At 49.6% G+C, this 23,237-nt stretch overlaps 1 protein-coding gene across 5 annotated transcripts in view; it reads left to right on the top strand.

Moving 5' to 3' along the window:
* Positions 1–23,237, top strand: part of NCMAP (non-compact myelin associated protein) — a 39,770-nt gene that overhangs the window by 13,641 nt on the left and 2,892 nt on the right. Inside the window, exons 1-4 of one of the 5 annotated variants that reach the window (XR_004621611.1) lie at positions 13,016–13,384; positions 17,683–17,771; positions 20,972–21,056; positions 22,249–22,429. Coding sequence is in view for 3 of the 5 variants with exons in the window: in XM_002913283.4 (XP_002913329.2) it covers positions 13,248–13,384; positions 17,683–17,771; positions 20,972–21,056 (311 nt within the window). In the remaining 2 variants the exon portion in view is untranslated. Of the gene's footprint in view, positions 1–13,015; positions 13,385–17,682; positions 17,772–20,971; positions 21,057–22,248; positions 22,430–23,237 lie in introns of those variants that run through there. The other 4 variants (XR_004621612.1, XM_034646680.1, XM_002913283.4 and 1 more) reach the window with 4 other exon arrangements.

Here is a 23,237-nt window from a genome sequence, read left to right on the forward strand (position 1 = left end):
TTAGAACTCCAGTGGGGCGTGGGAGCAGGAGTGACAGGCTTCGGGAAGTAGCAATTTTGGGGTGTTTTGGGAAACATGTGACATAAGTTTCTGATGTATTAGAAGGTTTGGTTTTGAAGTATAAGTAGGAGTTCCCCAGGCAGACAGGGTCAGGAAGTCACCCTAGAGAGAAGCACAAGTAGGAGCAGAGGCAAGTAACATTATGGGACGTGTGTGTGCAGCACACGGAGCTTGGCATTTCGGAAGCGTGGTCTGTAAGCTCCACGTGGGCTCAGATGCCCGTCTATATTGTTTCCTTGTTGTCTGCATGCTCCAGCACGCAGCGTACGATGAGCGAATATTCTCCGAATGAATGAATGCACGAACACGTGAATGAGGCAGTGGTGTGGGAGAGGCAGCAAAGAGAGGACAGCGTGTAAACCAGTGTTGTCCAAGGTAGTGTTAGGAGCGCCACTCATGTCATTTTAAATGTTCTAGGAGCCACGTTTCAAAAGTAAAAAGAGGGGCACCTGGGTGGCTCAGTCTGTTAAGCATCAGACTCTTGGTTTTGGCTCAGGTCATGATCTCAGGGTCATGGGATCGAGTCCTGCATCGGGCCCTGCACTGGGCATGGAGTCTGCTGAAGATTCTCTCTCTCTCTCTCTCTCTCTCGCCCTTTCTAAAACAGAATTAAAAATAAAAAAGTAAAAAGAAACAGGTTAAATACACTATGAGAATATATTTTATTTAACCCAGTATATCCCAAATATTCTCAACCAGGTAATCAATGTTAAAACATTACTCACAAGCTATTTTCAATTCCTTTATTTTGTACTCGGTCTTCGAGATCCCATGGGTGTCTTGCAGGCTCAACACATCTCATCTCCTACGTTCCCAGGACTCAGCAGGTGCAGTGAACCGTGGCTACCATATCGGAAAACGCGTGTCTAAACGCTGCTGGGCCGTGAAAAACCCGCTAGGGAGTTTGGACTTGATTCCTCCTGGCTGATGAGAGGCTGCTGCAGGGCCAGGCAGAGGAGAGCAGGGTCAGGTCTGTTGCTCCCAAGGTCTCTGGGGTGGCTGGGCAGCTGATGGCGTGTGAGAGTGGAGGGGCCTGCTCCGTCCGCCCTGCTGTGGGTGGAGAGTCACTCTCGGGGCGTGTCTCACTCCAACTGGCTGTGGGATGCCTGGGGTGGAGATGGGGCGCTCTCCCCAACTAGGAGTCACCCCCTTAGTGAACTCCAGGGCCTGAGGTCCCCGGCCCGCAAATAGCCTCTTCTTCTGCGACTCTGCGCCCCTCCTCCTGAGGCCGTCCGTGGTCCCTGAACCGGGCAGGCTCTGGCTGAGCACGGCATCTGCTGTAATTCGTGTGTAAACAGATGTGGCTCTGGGCAGCTGGGCAAGGAAATGAAGCACCTCTTAGCGTGTTTAGCAACAGCCCCACCTGGCCTAGTTCCCTGGGGGCCACCTGGGGACACACCAGCCCGTGGAGGCCCATGCTCACACCCTCGCTCCCTGCCCCATGCTGCTCAGCACCCCCAGGTGTAAGTGGGGGCCCTGGCACAGCCCTTCCACCCTTCCCGCTCGTTTTTCTATTTCCTTAGACCCCAGACTCACACTGCCTTGCACATTCTGCACACCCTAAAAGTCCCTTCCATGTTCCCTTTGATTCTGGGGTTGGAGTGCTGGATGCTGGGAGGTGGCTGGGTGCTGGGGGACCCCCGGTTTGGGAAGCAGAAGACCAGGTCCCACCCCTGCTTTGGTAGCTCTGTGACTTTGGGTGGGTTGCTGGGCCTCTCTGAGCCTCGGTTTCCTTGGGTGTAAAGCAGAAAGGGTGCAATGAGGATTACATGAGCTTGTGAACACGAAGGCCCAAGCCCAGTGCTAGGCACAGAGGAGGACCCAACGGGAGCAATCGTGACCGCCTGCTAAGTGTCCATGGTCCCCCACCGCAGCTCCTTGGCAGCCAGGCCCAGCTCACACACCCGGGGCCCTGGATTCTCCCAGGCTGTCAGCCTCAGGACAGGGCTCACCCAGCACTGAAGCCAGGGGGCCCGGCAAAGACAGGGGCCCCTGGGCTCAGCTCTGTGGGTATGAGGTGTCGGTGTTCTAGGACTCTGAGTTCCATGGGCAATTCTTCAGAGGTGACACCGGGGACCATCAGGCCTTTGATTGAGGTGGCACCCAGGACAGGTCAGCCCTGAGAGAACCCGGAAGCAGGACCAGGGCTGGCTTCCCCACTGGGCACAGCAGACACAAGGCTCACGAAACTCTTAAGGGCCCTACAAAATATTTTAACTTCTTTGAAAATCGGGGGGAGTAGAAAACCAACTTTTAGAGGGGAAGAAAATGTTTCCATTTTTTTCCCTCACATCGCATATTTCTTCACATTTTTTTTCTCACGATTTTTTTCACATCGGAAAAAAAGAAAATATTCAGAGCCCATGAAAATTTATTTTGGGGGGGAGAGCACAAAAGTCATGATATGGCCCTGACCAATTCTTCATTCACTCACATGCTTTTGTTGGGCAGGGCACTTTCTGTCAGTTCTCGTTCAAGCCCTGCACACGTATCTTGGCTTCCTCAGATGGGGAAAACGAGGCTCACGGAGGGTAAATAAGTTGCCCGTGACAGTGAGTTTAGAGGTGACTGATGTGGCATTTGAGCTGGGGTCCCTCTGAGTCCAAGTGCTTTCCTTCGTTACAACACACTGTTTGCAAATTCCTCATTTTATTTAATTTGGTCCTCACCGCGGTGAGGGTGGGACAATCATTCCCACTTTAAAGCTGAGAGAACTGAGGCCTGGAGCGGGGAAGGAAGTACCTGGCTCTGGGTGGCTTGCCTGGTCGGTGAGGGAGTCGGGGACTAGCCCTCTCCTCCTAAACGCTCCCTATGGCCCCCCCGACTCCAGTCTCCACCCACCCTCCCCTCGCCCCCCACATGTGTGGCTCCCCTGCCCTTCTTCCCGCCTCCTTTCTTTTGCCCATTTTCGCAGCACACAGAGGGGACGCTCAGGTCCACCTCCTAACAACGCCAGGGGCTGGCCCTGCCGCCTCAGAGGGTGGGGAGCAAAGAGAGGCAGCGGGCCAAAGGCCAGAGGGAAGGTTTAAAAGAAACCATGGGTCCCCCAGACAAATGCCCCTCTGTAGCTCCAGGCCTATTGTGACTGGCCACGGGCCAGCTCTCCCCGCGGGCGGCTTGAACGGCTGGGGTGGTTTCCCCACCTCCTGTCCTCTCTGCAGCCCAGTGCCTGCCAGGCCTGGACTTGGGCAGGAAAGGGCAGGGGTGTTCTCTATGGAATGGAGGGTGTGGAAGGCCAGCAAGAGTTGGGGAGGGCGAGGGGCCCTGTCCTGAACCAAACCGGGAGGCTGGGCGAGTCCCAAGATGGGAGGCACGGGAGAGGGGGTTCACTGGGTCCCAGCTGTGCATTTTGCAGAACAAGCCAGAGTCCAGACAGAACAAACGACTTGCCCAAGGTCACACAGCAAATAAGTAGCAGAGGTTCTCCCAACTTGCAGCCCAAGGTTCTTATGCCCTACAGCAGGCCTCGCCGTCAGAGCGCTGGCCATGTCTCTGTTAAGTAGCTAAGATGCTGAGCCCCACAGACTAGGCAAGAAGGTCACGTGCTAAAATGACAGAGTAGGTCCTAGGTTTCTTAGAATTCCACGAGCAAGTGCAGATCGTCCAGACAGCATCTATACCCTAAACTCATTCACCACAAACACTTGGAGGTCCGCCAGGTGCTTGGAAAAGGCAGAGGGAGAGCAGAGAATCAAAAGCAAGACCAGTGAAAGGTTGGTTTTAGGGGCAAATCCAGATTACGGGAGTCTGGCCTTGGTTCTTAGACAGTGAGGAGCCACCCAGGAGTGCTGGGGGTCAGAGCACATGGGTCAGCACATGGTGCCCAGGACATTGCTGGTGCCCGTCTCGGTTTGGTTTTTGCCCTGCACTCCCACCCCCATTGCCCCCCACCAAGAAATTTACAGTTGCCTGGTCCTTGCGGTACAAAACTCCATTTCCTCTGTGTGTTCGTGCTCTAACGGACGGCAGTTAGAAGCAGTTCAGAAACCCGGGTCAGTGCTTTTTAGACACGTCCTGTCTCACAGCGGGTGGCTGAGAGCGGGGCTGGGGGCGGTGTGAGGGCCGGGTGGGGTCTCCCTGGTGGCCCACCAGCTGGTTCCTCCAGGTTTGGTTTGGTTCTTACTATTGTTGTCACTGATCTTGTCTCAAATGAATCAACAAGGAGGTCTCGAAAACGTACCAAATTGACTACCAATGAACCTTCCTCTCTCCCTGTGCCCCGGGTGCCTCGCTGGCCCTCAGTTTCCCCGTGTGCAAGGAGAGGGCTGTGGACTCAGTAGTTTTCAGACTGGCTTCCACAGAGTTCTGTGACCACAAGCAGTTGCCTCCCAGGACCACCACAGGGACCGAGGAGGGGTGAACGAGAAATTGAGGGGTAGAAAGGAGGTTTTTGGTCCTTAAGTCCTTTGGGGAAGCTTATTTCTCTATCATGAATTCATTCCCCAAACTCTTCCAGAGACGAGTAGATCTTTCAGATTGCACCAACACATCAGAAAATCTGCCAGTTTCCCTTTTTCCGGCTGGCAGAGCCTCCCTGCACCTCCGTCCTCCCCCGAGTCAGACTGCGACCCCCAGGCCGCGGCAGGGCGCCCCTGCCCCCCGCCCCCGGGCTCTCCGGGTCCCTGGAGCCCCTGTCCTTTCATGCCTAGTTTGTTCCTCCACTCTAGGGCGGCCTGTCCTCCACGAGCCCCCCAGGGAAAGATGCTTGGGGTGAGGGGGGATTTTTTTTTTTTTTTTGGAAGCTCCGCATGCCAGAAAACGTTCCTCTACCTTTCCACTCGATATTTAGTTTGGCTTGCTGTACTCTTCTGGCTGGAAATTATTTTCCCTCAGAACTTTGGAGAGCTGTTTCGGAGCTCCTGTGCTGCTCCTACCAAATTCCCATTTCATCCGATCGTGGGTCCTTTTATTTGTATTTGACCTTATTTTTTTAAAAGAATCTGCAGACACATATAGACACATATGAGATATTTTCTTTCCGCCCTGTGTTCTGGAAAGGCATAATGATGAGCCCTATTGTGGGTCTTCTTTACTCATTGTTCTGGCGACTCTGGGGTCCTCTCATTCTGAAAACTTGGTGCCTACATTTCTGCGAAATTTTCAGGAATTCTTTGAAAATTTCCTCCCCTTGATTTTGTCTTTTTAATCATTTCTGGAATTCTTGTTAATAGGATGTTGGACCTCCTGGAGGACTCTGTTCTGACCTACTTTTATCTTTTTTGTTCCACTTTATGAGACATTTTCTCATCTTCCAACCCTTCTATTGAAGTTTTTGTCAGATTTTTTATTTCTTGGCACCCTTTCTTGTTTTCAGAATATTCTTTTCTTATAGCACCCTGTTCTTGTTTAACAGATGCAGTGTCTTATCTCTCGGAGACGTTTTCTTCGGCGTCCGTTTATTTTAAATGCCTTCCGCTTTTCATCTGTTTTGTTTGTTGTCTGTTATCATGTTTGAGGCTTTTATCCCCAAAGGTCTATTGACCCTTGGCTCTCTGTTTTTGTTTCAGAGTAAGGCACTAACAAGCTCATTTATTTTTTTTTTTAAGATTTTATTTATTTGAGAGAGAGAGCGAGAGCACAAGCAGGGGAGCAGCAGCCAGAGGGAGAAGCAGGCTCCCCGCTGAGCAGGGAGCTGGACATGGGGCTCGATCCCAGGACCCTGGGATCATGACCTGAGCCGAAGGCAGATGCCTAATGGACTGAACCACCCAGGCACCCTTAAAAAGCTCATTTAAAAAAAATTTTTTTTTCCTGAGAAGCTCTGGGTGTAGGGGTGGGCTTGTCAACTAGTGACATCATTGGCTGATTGGCAGGACGCTGGTCATTTCATGGAGGCTCCTGTAACTTCAGTCAGTATCTGTAGCCTGTTCTCTTTGTCTGGTCAGTCTCCCCAGACCCTCTTGAATTTCCTGCCTGGAGGCTATGCCTGGATGTCCCAGTTCTGGCCCAAGGGGCTAAGGGGACTGGGTGAGCCCCCCCACCGCATGATTTAGACTTTCCCTCAGCCCCATTCCAGCCAGGAATTAACCCCCACCAGCACTAGGTTTCTCCCAGAGCTCTGAGTCCCGAAGTCAGGTGTGCACTGAATCTCCTAGGGACCTTGTACAAGGCAGATTCACGTCCAGATTCTTGTCTGGTACTCCCGGAGTGGCCCGACATTCTGCATTCCTCACAAGGGCTTCAGAGCTGCCGGTGCTGCTGATCCAAGGACCACATTTTGGATGGCCGGGGTCTAGAGCACACCACTGCCCCATATAACTTTATGCAGTGCTGGACACATTCTAGACCCGCACTGCCCAATACGGGGGCCGCGAGGCACAGTAAAGAGTCAGCACTTGAAATGTGGCTGGTGGGACTAAGGCACTGAACTGTAATCTTTGTTTAACTTAGTTTTCATTTAAATGTAGGTGGCCACATGGGGCTGTCACATTGGGCAGCGCAGTTCTACCTCCTGATTCGCTCTCTGTAGGGGCGAACCTACCAGATCGTGCAGGACAGAGGAGGCCTAAGGCAGGGAGGACGAGGTGGTGGTGGGCGGGGTTGACGGGGCTGGAGCTGAGCTGCTCTTCTCACAAGTTTGCGTCTTCCTTTTTTCAACCCCAGGTGGCACCTGACTTTTGGGGGCATCTGTCACCCCCATTCACAAGCTTTCCTGAGTGAGCTGCTTTAGCGTGATCCCCTTTTATGGGATCCCCCCCAGGCTGCAGGTTTGGTCCTCAGCCTTTTCCAGGCTGCAGAGTCTCACCGACCGCATCAGCGTGCCAGCTTTCAAATCTGAATCAGCCTCTCCCCAGTGTGGTTTCTCCTCTCCTTTCCCTTTGGCTGTGGCCAAAAGGGGATTCCTTTTGGGGTGGAAGCAGGGACAAATGCTTCTTGTCCCTCCATCTGCTCTGTGTAACCCGAAGCCTCTCTGCAGTTTTTTTTTTAAGATTTTATTTTTTTACTTTTTTAAGTAACCTCTACACCTGACGTGGGACTCGAACTCACAAGCCCAAGATCAAGAGTTACAGGGTCCACTGATGGAGCCAGACAGTGCCTCCCCCCTTGCAGTTTTTAAAAGATAAAAATAGTTCTGGGGCTCCTGGGTGGCTCAGTTGGTTGAGCCAAGTCTGACTCTTGATTTCAGCTCAGGTCATGATCTCAGGGTCATGAGATCAAGCCCCACATCGGCTCAACATGGAATCAGCTTGAGATTCTCCGCCTCTCCCTCTGCCCCTCCCCCTGCTCATGCCCACAATCTCTCTCTCTCCCTAAAATAAAGTAATTAATTAAAAGAATAGTTCCCAAACCTTGAGAGACGAGAGTCTAAATCCTATGTATAAGGCTGAGTGACGGCCCCAGTGGTATTCACATCCTAATTCCCAAAACCTGGGACCATGTTCCTGTTCGTGGCAAAGAGGAGTTTGCAGGTGTGATTAAGTTAAGGGTTATGAGATGGGGAGATGATCCTGAATTACCCGGTGTGGCCAGTGTAATCACAATAGTCCTTAGAAGAGAGAGGCAGGAGACCAGAGAGGAGGAGGCACCATGATGGACGCAGAGGTCAGAGACAGAGATGCAGGAAGATGCTATACCGTGAGCTTGAAGGGCAAGGTGGAAGACAGGGCCACAAGCCAAGGAATGCCAGTGACTTGTCCGAGCTAGAACGGGTGAGGAAACAGATTCTCTTCTAGAGGCTCCGAGAGGAACACGGTCCTGTCGACCCCTTGATTTTACCCCAGTGAGACTGACTGTAGACGTCTGACCTCTGGAACTATAAGAAAATTAACCTGTGTTGTTCTAAGTCACTTCGGTTGTGGTAATTCCTTACAGCAGCCCTAGGAAACCAACGCCTCCTAGCTCTGCCGTATATTAGCACTGAGACGGCGGGCCGGTTACCTAACCTCTCTGAGCCTCACTTCCCTCCTCGGGAAAACAGAGGTGACATAGGCAAGGAAATGCACGTGGAGCACTCAGCATGGTATCGGGTCCTCAGCAAGCGCCGGATGGACGGGCAGCTGATTGCAGTCACCGGCACCATCACTGTCCCCCAGACGTAAGTACAGACTGGACATTTTCTTTGCTGTCTAGACTTCCTTGGGTAGAAAGGATAGGGAACTGTTGAGAGACGGGCCTCTAGCTCTGCTCCAGTGGTTCTCGGCCTGGGGCGATTTGCCTCCCAGAGGACCCTTGTCAAGTCTAGAGACGTGTTTGGTGATCACAACTTGGGGGTGCGCTGGCAGCTCGGGGCTAGAGGCCAGGGATCCTGCAGTGCACAGGGCGGCCCCCACAGCACGGAATTATCACACGTGAACAGGGCCGTGGCTGAGGAGCCCTGCCGCCCTCTGGACTTTAGTCGTACCGCTTGGGCTCACAATATCAACAAGGAGAAAGAAGGGTGAGCACAGTCCTGGCCAGCAGGGCCGCCGACCCTCAGAGTGTCCCCAGGAATATTCCTTACCCCCAGGAGGCTTGGCGGCTATGGGCAATTTCAAGATAGAAGGTCCGAGTTTGAGACTCAGCTCCTGCACTCACTTGCTGGGAGACTCTGAGCAAGTCACTTAACTTCTCTGACCCTCTGTTTCCTGTCGGCAAAGTGGTCATAAAAACACCTGCCTTGTGTTGATTAAATGAGGAAACGTTAGAAGCCCAGGGCTTAGCACTTTGTCCTAGTCGTTCGCACCCCGTCCCAACTAGCATGTCAAGGGGGAATTATTTCCCTCTGACCTATTCCCTTAGGGGCATCAACTTTTTAACCTTTTAACCCTTCTCCCCCCTTGGGGCCAGTGGGACACATGGAGGCTTACATGAGGGCTCGGGTGGAGTCTGAGGACTCCTGGGAGCTGGCCGTTGTCTTGCACCCCAAGACCCAGGGCAAATGGAAGCCACGGGTTACATTCCAGCTCTTGGTCAATCTCGGCCACAACGCCCACAGGTCTCCCTCCTGCTGACTCCTGGCACGGCCTGTGCCGCCCTTTTGGCACTAGGCACAAATCTGCCTTGTGACTACTTTCATCTGGGATTTCTATTTATAACTGTTAGTGCACGGAACTTATCACGCTTGCAGGTCCTGGTGGGAAGCTCGCTGGGGGCACCTTTCATTAAAGTGTGGGCCACAAAAATCAGAAATAGAGGATGTTCAAGCCAGAATTTGACAGGGTGGGTCAATAAGACTTAATAGATGTGGTGGGTATGAAACCTGGACTTCCAGATCCCAAGGGCACTGCTTTTTCCACAGGACATCAGCACGATACTGATCATGTGCCTCAGCGATCCGTGCTGGGCTAGGCCTCAGGGGCGGTGATCCCCACTCAGTATTGATTGGAGGAAAGATTCTTAAAGGAAACAATTCCAGGGGCACCTGGGTGGTTCAGTCAATGAAGCGTCTGCCTTCAGCTCAGGTCATGATCTCAGGGTCCTGGGATCAAGCCCCACATCGGGCTCCCTGCTTCGGGTGGGAGTCTGCTTCTCCCTCTGCTGCTGTCCCTCCCCCCACTCATGCTCTCTCTCTCTCTCTCTCTCTCAAATAAATAAAATCTTTTTTAAAAAGGAAACAATTCCATTCTCATCCTCAGTGTCTGAGCTGTAGGGATGCGATCCCCATGGTCTTTGAATCCTCTTAATGCTGTGTACAGGGTGGGCTCTGGTGGAGTGAATGACAGGGAAAATGGACAGAAGGACAGATAGAAGGATGAATGTGTGTATGATAGATGGGTGGGTGGGTACAGGAATGGATGGGAGGATACATACATGAAACAAGCAATGTACTTCCTAATTTCCGGAACCTGCCATAAGGAATATGTATTCAGTGTGTGATTGTGTATGGCCCCAAGTTCAGGGGAGCATTAAGCCAATTCAGACCCCACCTTTGGGAGCTGTGACACACAGTGGGACAGAGTCGTGCAGACAGGGCAGACGGGGTGGGGGAGATGATGTGAAACCCATCAGGAATGGAGAGTGTAGGTGGTGGGCATTAAGGATTCAGGCAGACTCGGGTCACTACGTAGCCGACGGAATGTTTGAAGGTTTGTTCCTTGAGCCCCATAGGATGCTGCTGCCAAGTCCCATCCCCTCGGTGGAGTTCTCCCTGGTTTGTTCCGGCGCCAGCTGCCTGTGAGGAAGGACTCCCGCCTTCCAGCCTAAACTGCGCATGCTGTCTTCCCTCTCCTAACATCCCCAGAGTCCGAATCTGCAAGGAAGGATGAGCTTTTGGAAAACACTGTTTCTTCAGTTAAGCCACGGTTGGCTGCAGAGCAATAGAACCACAGATTTGAAAGCCCCTTAGTGATCACCCCCAAACTGGACCATTTTAGAGACAGGAAAACCAAGGTCCAGAGAAGGGAGAGGACTTTCCAAAGTCACGTGGCCAGTCAGCAGCAGTGGGAACCCTGGTCTCCTGGTTCTCACCCCAGTTAGGAACCGGTGGCATCCTCTTCCCCTCTCCATCTGGCAATCCCCATGTGCTCTCCCAGTCCCATGAGGATTCTTGCCTTCCTGGCAGAGGTCTTACTGTTCCTCAGAGGAAATGGAAGAGAAGGTCAAACCCTCCAGAAGTTCTAGTGAATCCCTCTTCAGATCCCCTCCTTGGGATGCAGCTTCAGGGTCTGGTTCTCTGACCTCCCTGTTCATACTTGAGTTTGACCACATGCAGCAAACACTTGGCTGGGTGGAGAACTGGGAGCTCAAGGTCCAAGGAGAGCAGGGAGAGCACAGACTGAGGACAGAAGAGAAAGGAGAAAAGGGGCCAGGAGCTGAGCTTTACCACTCACCCACCATCCACCAGGCACCGTGCCGGGTAACTATCTTCCCGATTTTCGCAGGCTTACAAGATAGCGGGCCCTGCCTTACAACCAAAAACACGGAAGCCTAAAAAGTGTCCTGGCTTATAGAGCTGGTCAGAGGTGAGGCCAAGATCGCTGGGCGTGAGCTCATAGACAATGCGCTCTGTCACAACACCTCCAGGAGGTCTTGAGAGCCACCCAGGAGGAGCTGGACTTTCTCTCCTGAGGGCCCACACCAGCAAGGTCAAGGCTAACAGGGGCCAATGCAAAGTCTTGCACTCAAGTGCAAAATGACATTTGCACAAGAGCGTAATGGAGACCCGGTTACTGGGCAGCCGCTGATCGTAATGTTGCCCGGTCATCATGTGGCTGCTGTTGCCTTGCATTTCCAAAGCACTTTGCAGTTTACAAAGCCCTTCCACTTACCGACCTCAGGCCTTTGATTGACCATAAACAAGCGTAAGAATAAGTCTGGAAAAGGTTTGGGAGTGTATCAGTAGGGTGTGTATGCTGTGACTGCCTGTCAGGGTAATGAGCTATTTGTTTGCATGAATCCAGCATAACATCAATAGACTTTGTGCTCAGCCACTGTGCTAAGTATATTATATGTTTCATCTCTGTTAATTCTCACAACAACCTTCTGGAGCTTGTAACTCCTGTTTCACAAATCAGAAACCAAGAGGTGAGGAAAGTCGACCAAGGTCACAGAGCTAGAATTCAGGCTCAGGTCTGGTAAGTATCAAGACAATTGTCATTCTGGACATTTCAGGCCCCCTCTGGAGTTATGCGTCTGGTTCTAGGGGCTGTATCGAAGGGGGTCATTGACAGAGAAATGAGGAACCCACGAAGGACACTATCATGGTGAAGATCGTTTGAAGGAGCTTAGAATATTTGTCCTGGGGAAAAAATAATCAGAGAACATACCATTGCTGTTTTCAAGGGCATAAAGCTCCTTTACTTAAAAACAGGTTGGGTTCACAGGACATTTACCAACCGTTTGCTGGTTAGGGTAAACGGGATAAACTGTAGCCTGCTACTAGCGCCACCTATTGGTGGGACGTAAAATTGATGTGCCGCCGTCACTGTTCCAAACCTAAAGTTTGGTTTCACCTTTCATAACATGGAAGTGATTTTAAACCTGGAAGGTTGTCATGTGTAAGCAGTAGCACATTTATCTTTGTGGCAAGAGAATTAGGACCAATAAATGAAAATTATCAGGAGGGATATTTTGGTTTCAACACGAAGGTTAATTTTCTGAAAAAACATCCCCAAACTCAAGGGGCTGCTTGGGAGTAGTGAAGTTCACGTCTGTGGAAGAAACCAAGTCATGCTGAATCTTCCATGTTTTGGGTGATGAGGATAGATCAATCCCAGTGGTTTGGTGGGTCTAGGGCATTCATGGGTTACCTACTCTGGGTTACAGTTGGCCAGTTGAGTGGTGGTCGGCCAGTATTGGTAGCCTCTTTGTTGTGTTATCCAGGGAGGAACTTTTAGGCCAGGCCAGGGGGATGGAGGGTACCACGGGGGTAGAGTCGTGGGGGACAGGTGGGATCTGGCAATGTTTATCTTCCAGATATGGCTCTAACACTTGACCAAGGGGTAGGCAGAGAGGAGTGACTCAGAGAGTAAATGGTCCTGACCTTCCATCACTTCCCAGACTGACCTCCCACACAGGACCGTTTGTAAACAACCCAAGGGAACAGTAGCTCCTTGTAGATTCTGTCAACGTGATTAAGGCTGTGCTGAAGACAGAGGCTCACAGTGTGGCCAAGGGCAGGGACCTGACAGAGAGGACCAGTCAAGGGTCTGGGGCAGGGGCTGAGCCCCAGCCTGTGTGGCTTTTCTCATCAAAGCCCTTCATTGATTCAGGGCCTGGGTGCCGGGCCATTTGTGTCTTGCCCATTTCCTGGGAGGCAGTCCAACGAGGGTGTGCGGAGAAGGGGCTGCAGGATAGGACAGACCCTCACTCGAATCCTAGCGCGGCTCCCTGTTAGCCTTGTGAGTTTAGGTTGATTGCTTCTCTGCTGTGAGCCTGTTTCTTCATCTGTCGAAGGGGCGGTGATTGCACCTTCCTTACCCGAGAGGGCTGAGGATTGAATGAGACCTCCATCACAAAGCACCATGCTGGGACATGATTTCTTCTTCTTCTTCTTACTAAATTAACCCCTGGTAGTGAAAACCCTTCTCACCCTCCCTGCACCTCCTTGCTTGTCTGCGGCCACGGACCTGGTCACAGACACACTGGATACGGAAATGCCCCCGCTGGGCCTCACTTGGTTAACAAGAACGCTGGGTCCCACACATGAAAACACCCACAGCCTTGGCTAACGATGTCCCACCACCCTCCTCCCACCTTCTCTGATGTGGCAGGAACAGAGATGTAATTGAGAGCCTTGGGCCCTGACATAAGGCAAGATATACTCTGAGATGACTCTCTGTCCCCTCAGAAGAACAGCCGCCCATCTGAAAGGAGGTCTGCACCCAGAACTGGGCACCCGCAAGGTCACCTTGAAGGGTCTGCGGAGAACTCAGTGTCCCGGTGGCCTTGGGCAGCTGCATTACTGGTCAGTGTGTGTGTGTGTGTGTGTGTGCGCGCCCGCGTGCGCGCGTGCCCGTGCAGGTTTCCATAGTAACCTGTCAGGAGCCCCTCTAGCCCTACAGGGACCGGCAGTGGGGATCCTACAGGCTTTGAAGTTTGCAGGGCCAGGCCCGTAGGCCGGTTCCGCATCTTCCAGACTGTGTAAGCCGGGGAGGTGGCTTCNTGTGTGTGTGCGCGCCCGCGTGCGCGCGTGCCCGTGCAGGTTTCCATAGTAACCTGTCAGGAGCCCCTCTAGCCCTACAGGGACCGGCAGTGGGGATCCTACAGGCTTTGAAGTTTGCAGGGCCAGGCCCGTAGGCCGGTTCCGCATCTTCCAGACTGTGTAAGCCGGGGAGGTGGCTTCAGAGCCCCAAACCTTGGGGTCCTCATCTGATCCAGGGGCAAGGAAAACCTATTTCACCTGGCATTTGCTAATTAAATCAAAGCATGGGTTAAAGAAGAAAATGCCTGACCAAAGCAATCTGGGCACGTAGCGGGCACTTGGGCAGTGGCGTCTGTTATTTTTGTGCGTGTTGGTCCAACGGAGGATGTGTCCATGGCGGGGTTTAGCTTACCTGGGGATTATGCCATACCTCTCTCACTAAGTGATCCTCGGTCAGTGGCTACCTATTTGTCTCTCTTCTCTGTTTTTAAAAGGAATTGTAGGAAAACATTATTGGTGAGTCTTCTCAGCTTGACATTGGTGGGGATAGAAGCAGAAGGTTTAGGCAAATGCATCATAAAATCCTTTATGATGGGATGGGGAATGGTGGGGGATGGGGGGCAGGTGCCTGTCCTCAGGAGTATCGGGGTGAGGTGGGGGGGGAGACGTTCATTCTGTATTCTCACATGAGTCCAAATTTATTTTTATAGAAAGAATTTTTTCTTGTTTTGAGCTCCAGAGCCACCTGTCTCTAACTGAGTTCAGCAAATATTTGCTAATACCCATGAAAATACAAAGAGCTACCATTTATTGGGCACCGAAANAATTTATTTTTATAGAAAGAATTTTTTCTTGTTTTGAGCTCCAGAGCCACCTGTCTCTAACTGAGTTCAGCAAATATTTGCTAATACCCATGAAAATACAAAGAGCTACCATTTATTGGGCACCGAAAGCACTTTCCCTCCTTAACCTTGAACCCTCAGCTCCCTTGGGAAAAGCTACCGCATTTTACAAACGAGCAAACCAAGCTGGGAGGAGTTCAATCACCTGCTTCAGTACTTCTACTGGCAAAGGTGAGAAGAGCCAGACAATTTATCTGGGAGAAGTAGGAGGATATGACACAGACCCCAAACGGCCTCTACCCTCAAGGACCTGACAGCGAACATGGAAGGTTAACTGTCAGAGCAACCAAGACACATGCTGTCGTGATGCTGCTGTGGGAGCAGGGGACGGATGGCTAATTCTGGCTGGGGGAGGCGGGAGCCTTCCTGGGAATGGCTGGGCTCGATCTTGAGGGATGTGTTCATTTTGGAGGGGGAACTGGCAGGGGAGCATGGCCAGTGGGCCTGTTTGGGGAGGTCAGGAGACAGGCAGAGCAGCGGGGAAAAAAGGTTGACAGGTGTGAGGAGGTCAGGCAGAGCCGCGCAGGGCTCCTTGAGAGAGCCCGAGTCATGGGAGTCCCGAGGATCTGGTCGTTGGGAGGAAGGGACAGACAAGAACTGTGGGTTTTTAGGCAGGGCCCCATGGCTTAAAGGAGGGCAGAGAAAGTGAAGAAGGCAGAGAGGGGCATTCTGGGCTGAGGCCCCCATGGGTGGGTCAGGCCACAAGCCACCAGAGCCCCCGGCCTGGACGCAGATGACGTGCCATTTCCATTTCCATCAGGATCGGGGGAAGTGGGCCGGGGGGAGCTGCGGCCCAGAGGTGGGAACTCTCAGGAGACGCCCACTGTGGGGACCTGGGGAGGCCGGAGCTGGGGCAGCCCGTCCACTGGCCGCAAAGACCAGGAATGACGGGGGAGGATGGAGTGGTCCGTTGTCATAGCAGTTGGCAGAGGTTGGCGTGAGGAGCAGAGAGGCTGGAAAGAGAGGCTGGAAACAGCCAGTGAAGGGGTTTCGCTGCCAGCTGTTCAAGTGTGGGCACTGGGAGACGATTGTTTTTTTGAGCCCGAGAATGCTGCGATCCAACCTCCAGTCTCTCTCTCTCTCACTAGAACGTGAGCTTTCGGAGGCAAGGAGTCTGTCTTGCATTTCACTAGTGTGCTCCCAGCACCTGCCCAGAGTCAGGCACTTAAAGGTGCTCGGTGAGTATCTGTGCAGTAAATACATAGAACCACAGTCTCCACAGTGTTGTGGGCGNGGGGTTTCGCTGCCAGCTGTTCAAGTGTGGGCACTGGGAGACGATTGTTTTTTTGAGCCCGAGAATGCTGTGATCCAACCTCCAGTCTCTCTCTCTCTCTCACTAGAACGTGAGCTTTTGGAGGCAAGGAGTCTGTCTTGCATTTCACTAGTGTGCTCCCAGCACCTGCCCAGAGTCAGGCACTTAGAAGGTGCTCGGTGAGTATCTGCGCAGTAAATACATAGACCCACAGTCTCCACAGTGTTGTGGGCATATACAGATGAGGTAAACATTTTAAAACTTTGATGAAAAGAATACACACTAATGGCCTAGGTAGTGGTTACTTCGGGGGAGAGAGGAAATGAGGTAGGGGAGAGTAGAAAAAATTTCAATTGAGTCTCACTTTTCTTCCTTAATAAGGAACTGAGGAGGATATGATCGTGAACATTTGTTCAGTCTGAGTGCTGGATACATGGGCTCCTTTACATTATTATTTATAATTTAAAAATATTTATTTTAAAAAGAAAACAAATTGGGTGCCTGGGTGGCTCAGTCTGCCTTCAGGCTCAGGTCATGATCCCAGGGTCCTGGGATCGAGCCCCGCATCGGGCTCCCTGCTCAGCAGGGAGTCGGCTTCTCCCTCTCTCTCTGCTGCTCCCCCTGCTTGTGCATACGCTCTCTCTGCCTCTCAAATAAATTAATAAAATCTTCTTTAAAAAAGAAAACAAGAAAACAAATTTGCGTGCAAATATCGTGTTAGATGTGTAGAATATCTCTTCTCCGGAAGGCAGAGTGACCATGGTGAAGCCTTATGGCTTCTTAGCATTACAGATAGGCCTGGATCATTCTTTTCTTGGTGGCCATCCTTCACCAGCCTGTGAACTGTCAGCAGCTGTAGTAAAAGTGCTGCCTGAAGTAGAGAAACCTCGTTCGTGTCCCTCCTCTTCGCCATGCCTGTTGTTCAGAGCAAGTGTGGATACCACCGTATGCTCAGAATGTGCTTCCTGGGGGACGATCTCGACACCTGTGCCAGGTGGTGTGACATGGCAGTAACCGCGTACCCCCACTCACTCCTCAAGTGTAAGATCGCAGGCCTGTGGATTTGGATCCCCGCCACTGTCAGGGAAAGAAGCTATACGGTGCATTCGGAGAAGATATTTGGGTCCAAGGTCTGCGTCTTCCTCGCTGTGTGACTTTCGTCCCTTCACTCAACCGCTCGGAGACTCAGTTTGCTCGGCAGCAGAACGTGACAATTGAGAAGATGAACGGGTGAGCCGACAGAGTGTGTGAAGGCGCCTGTGACAGAGCCTGGTGCCTGGTGGACACTCAGCCCTCTTCCCACTGAGGGCTTTGTGCAGCCCGGCCTTTATTCTCTGTCCTGCCATCCCAGATCGTGTCCCCCTCTCAAGGCCCATTCAGATTTAGCTTTTCCTTGAAGCCATTCTTCACAGCCCAGGGATGGCTCATGTCACGGACTGCTTAATAGCATAGTTAAATTTTCCAGCTGCTTGCTTGTGTATTTATTTACGTATTTATGTATGTTTGCTGCCTTAGATTGCAAAGCTTCTGAAAACAGGCATCGTCGCGACATGCTGAGAATCCCAGCAGCACAGGAGATGGCTGTCCTGGGTTAAATTCAAACTTGGGGCTCCGTGAAGCTTTGGGGCCTTCAATTTCATCTGTAAAATGACAATCATAGCCTCCCTCACACAGTTTTCTAGAAGATCGGTTTGGACATTCTGGGTGACACCTAGTTAGGAAAAATTTAATAAATATTGTTGGATTAATTTAAGCTGTTTTGAACAATGTCAGACGTTCTTTACACATGTCAGATGTTGTTTTTAATTCTTAGGACATGGTAAAAGGCCTTGTATTTACTTGCCTCCAAGAGAAGCCGCCTTGCTTGACTCTTCTCCAGCATCCAGGGGAAGACAAAAGAGGCATCATACAGGCATCGTAAAGCTCGCGCTGGTGTTAAACGAAATTTCGTCTTTTTTTCTTCCCAGGATCGAGATGACCACAGCCACCCCTTTGGGGGGTACTACCTTCTTCTCCTTGAACGTGACTACCAGAGAAGAAGACTTTCTGTATAAGAGTAAGGTCAATGTGGCTTGGCGGCCAGGGGAGGGATGGTGGGACGAGGACTGCGGTCAGTGCCTGGTGTAGAGGTCAAGAGTGTGGGCTCTGGAGATAGCCTGCCTGGGTCCCAGTCTCACTTCTACCCTATGCCCACCATGACCTTGGGCATATGACCTCACTGCTTTGTGTCTGCTTCCTCGTCTGTGAGATGGGGATATTAACGAAGCTACCATTAGCATCACACACGTTAATGGTGTGAGGACTAAACTAGGTGGCCCACGTAAGGAGCTTAGAATAGCCTCGATGCACACGAATGAGTATTATTACGATCATTACTGCTGTGACAACTATTATCATCAGGGAGTTTTGGGGTCTAGAGGGCAACGGACAGTTGAATCTCCTGTAAGATGTCCCTAAACGAGTCACCTTAAAATGTAACTACTTTCATACTAGTCATACTATTTTTGGAAGGCAAAAACATCCCATCAATTCACAAAGGAGTAAATGAGTGTAGGTGGGAGTAGTCCGGCGGAGACATCTGCCAGGAATAAGGGGTCCCCGGAAGGAAAAACTTAACAGCCACTCTTCAGAAAGCCAATGAATCGTATTAGGGCAAGTTGGGCCTATTTCCGTCATTTCTGTCGATCTGGCACATACCCCTGCCCGTGGAACAGGACTCCCGACACACGCGAGTGTGTCCCCGGTGATAACAGCTCCAGACCGGGGTCCTGGCAGGAAGCCGATTACTGGTAGGACGTGTGTCCTCCGTGGAGATCCAGCAAGGGTCACTCTTGGGACAGGGTCCCGCGTGTCAGCCTGTTCCTTGCCAGGCCTGCTGACGTAGCCCGGAACAGTTCTGAAGGGAAATGCAGGGTAGATCGAATCTCTGTCAGCAAGATGGGAATGATTCTGCTTTTATTTAACTAAAAGTAGTGGTTCTCAGTGAGACGATTCTGCCCCCTAGATAAGATTGCCAGATTTTAAAAGTAAAATACAGAGCAGCCAGTTAAAATTGAATTTAAGAGAAGCAATGTTTGTTTGGTATAAGGACGTGCCATGCAATCAATAGTTGAGACATAGCAAAAATTATTTATTTTTTTGTCAGAAATCCTAACTTAACTAGGTATCCAGTACTTTATCTGGCCACTTTACTACCGGGGGAACATATGACAATGTTTGGACACTTCTGCTTGTCGCAGCTGGCGGGGAGGAAGAAGCTGTATTAATGGGGTCTAGTGAGGGGAGGCCAGAGATGCTGCTAGATGCTGTACAGGGCACAGAACAGTCCCCACAGCAAAGGGTTATCCAGACAAGGTTGAAAAACTGTGGATTAAAGCATCACCACAGGACTCCCCAGGAAGGAAACAAACAAGTTATTCCAAGACAGATTCCCCACCCCAGCCGCTTTTTCTTTCCTTCCCGTCATTCTTCCTGTGAATATTTGGACATAGCTTTGTTCCTGTTTTTGTTTAGTAAACCTTTTCATAAGACCATTACACGCATTCAAAAAAAATGCACAAATCCTAAGTGCACAGCTAGGTGAATCTTCACAAAATGAACACGCTTGTGTAACCAGCCCGCAGATCAAGAACTGGCCCAGCACCAGTATCCCAGGGGTCCCAGCGCCCCTTGCCGCACTGTCCCCACCCGGTCGAGGGATCCCGCTGTTCTGACTTCTGCCACCAGACATTAGTTCTACCTGGTTTTGAGCTTGATGGAAATGGAAACACCATACAGACCCTTTTATATCTGGCTTCTTTTACTCAACATGCTTGTATGCACGTATTTTAATGGTTGCAACATAATGTGTATATGTGGGTGTGTACATAGTATCATATTCTCTTTTCCTCACATTATTCAAATTATAGTATAATATTTCATGTGGTAGGCATGCCATACCTTTTTTTTTTAAGATTTTATTTATTTATTTACTTACTTGAGAAAAGAGAGAGCATGAGAGTGGGGTGAGGGGCAGAGGGAGAAGCAGACTCCCTGCTGAGCAGGGAGCCCCATGTGGGGCTTGATCCTGGGACTCCAGGATCATGACCTGAGCTGAAGGCAGACGCTTCACCGACTGAGCCACCCAGGTGCCCCAGGCATGGCATACCTTATTGAACCGTTCCCATATTTAGAATTTAAATAACGTTGTAATTAACATCTTCATTCATACAGCTTTTTCTGTATTTAGGATTATTCCTCAAGATAAACTCCCCAGAATTAAATATATTGGCTTAAAGTATGACTTCCCCCCTTTATGTTTTTTTGCATTTTTAATTTCCATTCCCACAAGGACGTTGATCTTGAACACAGAGTTAGAGGTGGCCATGGGGACTGGGTGCCGATATTGAAATTAGAATCTGAGACATTAAGCCGCAAGGACATTCATTATAGCCTTGTTTTTCGTAGTATAAAATTGAAAACAACATAAATATCTTCAGTACGGAATTGGTAAACAAATTATGAAACATCTAAACAATGGAGGACTATGTAGCCATCAAAAGTCACGAAAAACAATGTAATTACATGGAAGATGATTAGGATATGGTTGTAAAACTGTATATGGAACACAGTTCCATTTTTATCAAGTACATGTTTTTCCACTTCTATGAGTATTTCCTTAAGGTGGATTTTCAGACGTAAGATTAATAAATTACTCAAAAAATGTTGGTAGATAGGTATTGAATATGCATATATGCATATACGTGAACGCATCGGTGAATGTATATATGTGTAGATGATCAGTGGTTCCTAGGGCAATGAGTTATCTTTTTTTGCTTATATTTGAATTTTCAAAGTTAACTACAAAATTACATACTACTCTTGTATTATCAAAAAAGAGGGAAGGGTGTTTTGCTTGCCTGTTTCACAAAGGAAGTTGGACGCTGTGTCAGGACTGATAACAACAAGACAGCCTGAGACAGGATTTTGGCAGGTGATGCGTCAGGACTGATAACAGCAAGACAGCCTGAGACGGGATTTTGGCAGGTGATGTGCTGAGGACAGTGCCCTCCAAGCCCCACTTGGGGGAGGGGTGCCCTGCCACTCCAGATGTGTCTCTGTCGTGGGGTCAGCAGTCAGGGTGCTAGGACAGCACATTCTCTCCCCGCCTGATCCGATGAGGATGCGAGGTGCCAGGTGGAGTTCCCCGTCCCAGTCTCTGGATGCCTTCCTTCATTTCAGTTTGCACGTTTGCCATTTCCACCCCTCTCCTCGTAGGTTCTGGAGCCATCGTTGCTGCCATTGTGGTGATTGTCATCATCATCTTCACCGTGGTTCTGATCCTGCTGAAGGTGTATAACAGGTATGGGGTGCCCTGGGCTCTGATGCTCTTGTCCCTTCAGCGATGTCAGAATGAATGGGAACTAACGCTTGTGGGTGCCAGCCGTGTGCCCCGCAGTATCCATGAGTCCATCATCAAATGCTCTAACCCTCTGTGGGTCCTTTTCTAACATCCGTTCTCCAGTAGGAACTTGATGGTGACCAAATATTTTTGTCATTGCAGAAATATTTGTTAAATACAGTAATCATCACGACAGTGCTACTGGCCTTGAGCACTGTGGTAAAGTAACTGAGGGTAACAGAGGACTATGCCCCAATCCTTTTCTCTCGGGGAGCCTCTGCTAGGTGGTGTTGAACAGATCACGTAAGTATTTGAGGTGGCAAATACTGGAATGCCTGTACCCCCAACTCCACTTTCTGGGACCAAATAAGAGGAAATAATAGCATGTGATTGCATAAAGAATAAATGTTATGTTAGCACCTCTAAGGCACAACTTTGCTAGAAGGCTATTCTTCCCAGGCGAGAAATCAAAATAGACTATAAACACAACCACATCATAGAAAACTTGGAAGCCATTTAAAAAAAGAAAAAGATATTGCAGAAGTGTGTTTATTGATGAGGAAAGCTGTTTGCAATATATCGGCAAAGTTTACAAAAATAAGATGTACATAATGATTATACATGTGGGTTACACACAGACAACCAAGGAAGATTCAGGTGATGCATGGCAAGGTGTTAACAACCAGTGTGTCTGCATGATGGGATCGCTAGTTGGTTGGTTGGTTTTTGCAGGGGGAGGGGCTATACTTCTTTATTTTTGAGGAGGTGCAAACATGCATTGTTTTTATAATAATGTTATTTATAAAACATATGTTATATGCTTTATATTATATATGTATAATAGATACATACATTGATCTCTTACTATGTGCCAGGCATGATTCTAAGCTCCTTGTATGTGTTAACTCATTTAATCCTCACTACAACCCCACCAGGTGGGTTATTCTATATCCCCCAATTTTATAGGTGTGAAACACACACTGGAAAATGAGCCAACAAGTCCAAGGTTACTCAACCTCAGTGGGAGAGTTGGGATTTAAACCCAGTACATGTGGTTTCAAAGAAAATACTCCCATCACTATATGTAATAATAATAACACTTTATAAGTTATTTTTGAAATTTTGAGGGTATTACAATTTGGATCCGTCCCAGGCCAGGAAGTGGCATCCAACCACAATGTCTGCCCTTCATTCCTGTCCGTCAGTGCTGGAGCTCTGAGCCCCTTTCCTGGGTTGTAATTTGGATGGAGCCTCTCCCCACCCCACCCTGTTTACAATGATGCCTGGGCTGCAACTGAGAGACCGGAGCTCAGCTTTTGGTGTCTCAAAGGCAGGCAAGTCACTTAACCTCTCTGTACCTCGATTTTGTTATTTTAAAATGGAAGTCTCTCCAAGTGGGACAACTGAGTGATGGTAACGTGGAGAATGCCCTTGTTTTGAGGAGTATTCAGCGGGGAGGTGGCATGACGTCTGCAACTGACCAAATAGTTCAGGATTTTAAAAAATGCTCTATGTATTTGTATGTGTGTGTATGCACGCGTGTATAGATGGAGAGAGACACACACAAAGCAGGCAAATGTAGCAAACTGCTGGCAATCAGTGAATCGTTCCGTAAAGGATACTCAGGTATTAATTGTACTATTTGTGAAACTTTTCTGAGCATTTGAAATTAAAAAAAAAAAGTGTTATGTTAGGTCAACAAGATGAAATTTCATGTAGACATTAGAATTAATGATTGTTGTAATCATTGAGTTTTCTGGCATATGAAATGAAAGATAGGATATACATTTTAAGTCCATTCTCTTCTCAACTATGCAAAAAGTTCTTAAGATATTTCTAGCAATCAACTTGGCAAGCATATTGAAACTGCAAGATTTAACTCACATGACAACTTTGAACAGAAAAAAAGATCATAGTATCTTCATTTTGTCTGTCATGTAGTTACCTATCTGACACTTTACTCATTCATTAATGGGAAGAAAAATAAAATGAAATACCTAATCTAGGTTACACAAAAAATGAAAGGGACAGGTAGCTGACGTCTAAGGTCCCTTCCAGTTGTAAAATTCTGTGGTTGGCAATCAAGCAACGTGATTTCATGATGATCTGCATTAATCTCCTTGCCAGAGCCCAAATCCTAGG

This window comes from Ailuropoda melanoleuca, chromosome 2 (assembly GCF_002007445.2).
Source record: "Ailuropoda melanoleuca isolate Jingjing chromosome 2, ASM200744v2, whole genome shotgun sequence".
Lineage (NCBI taxonomy): Eukaryota > Metazoa > Chordata > Mammalia > Carnivora > Ursidae > Ailuropoda > Ailuropoda melanoleuca.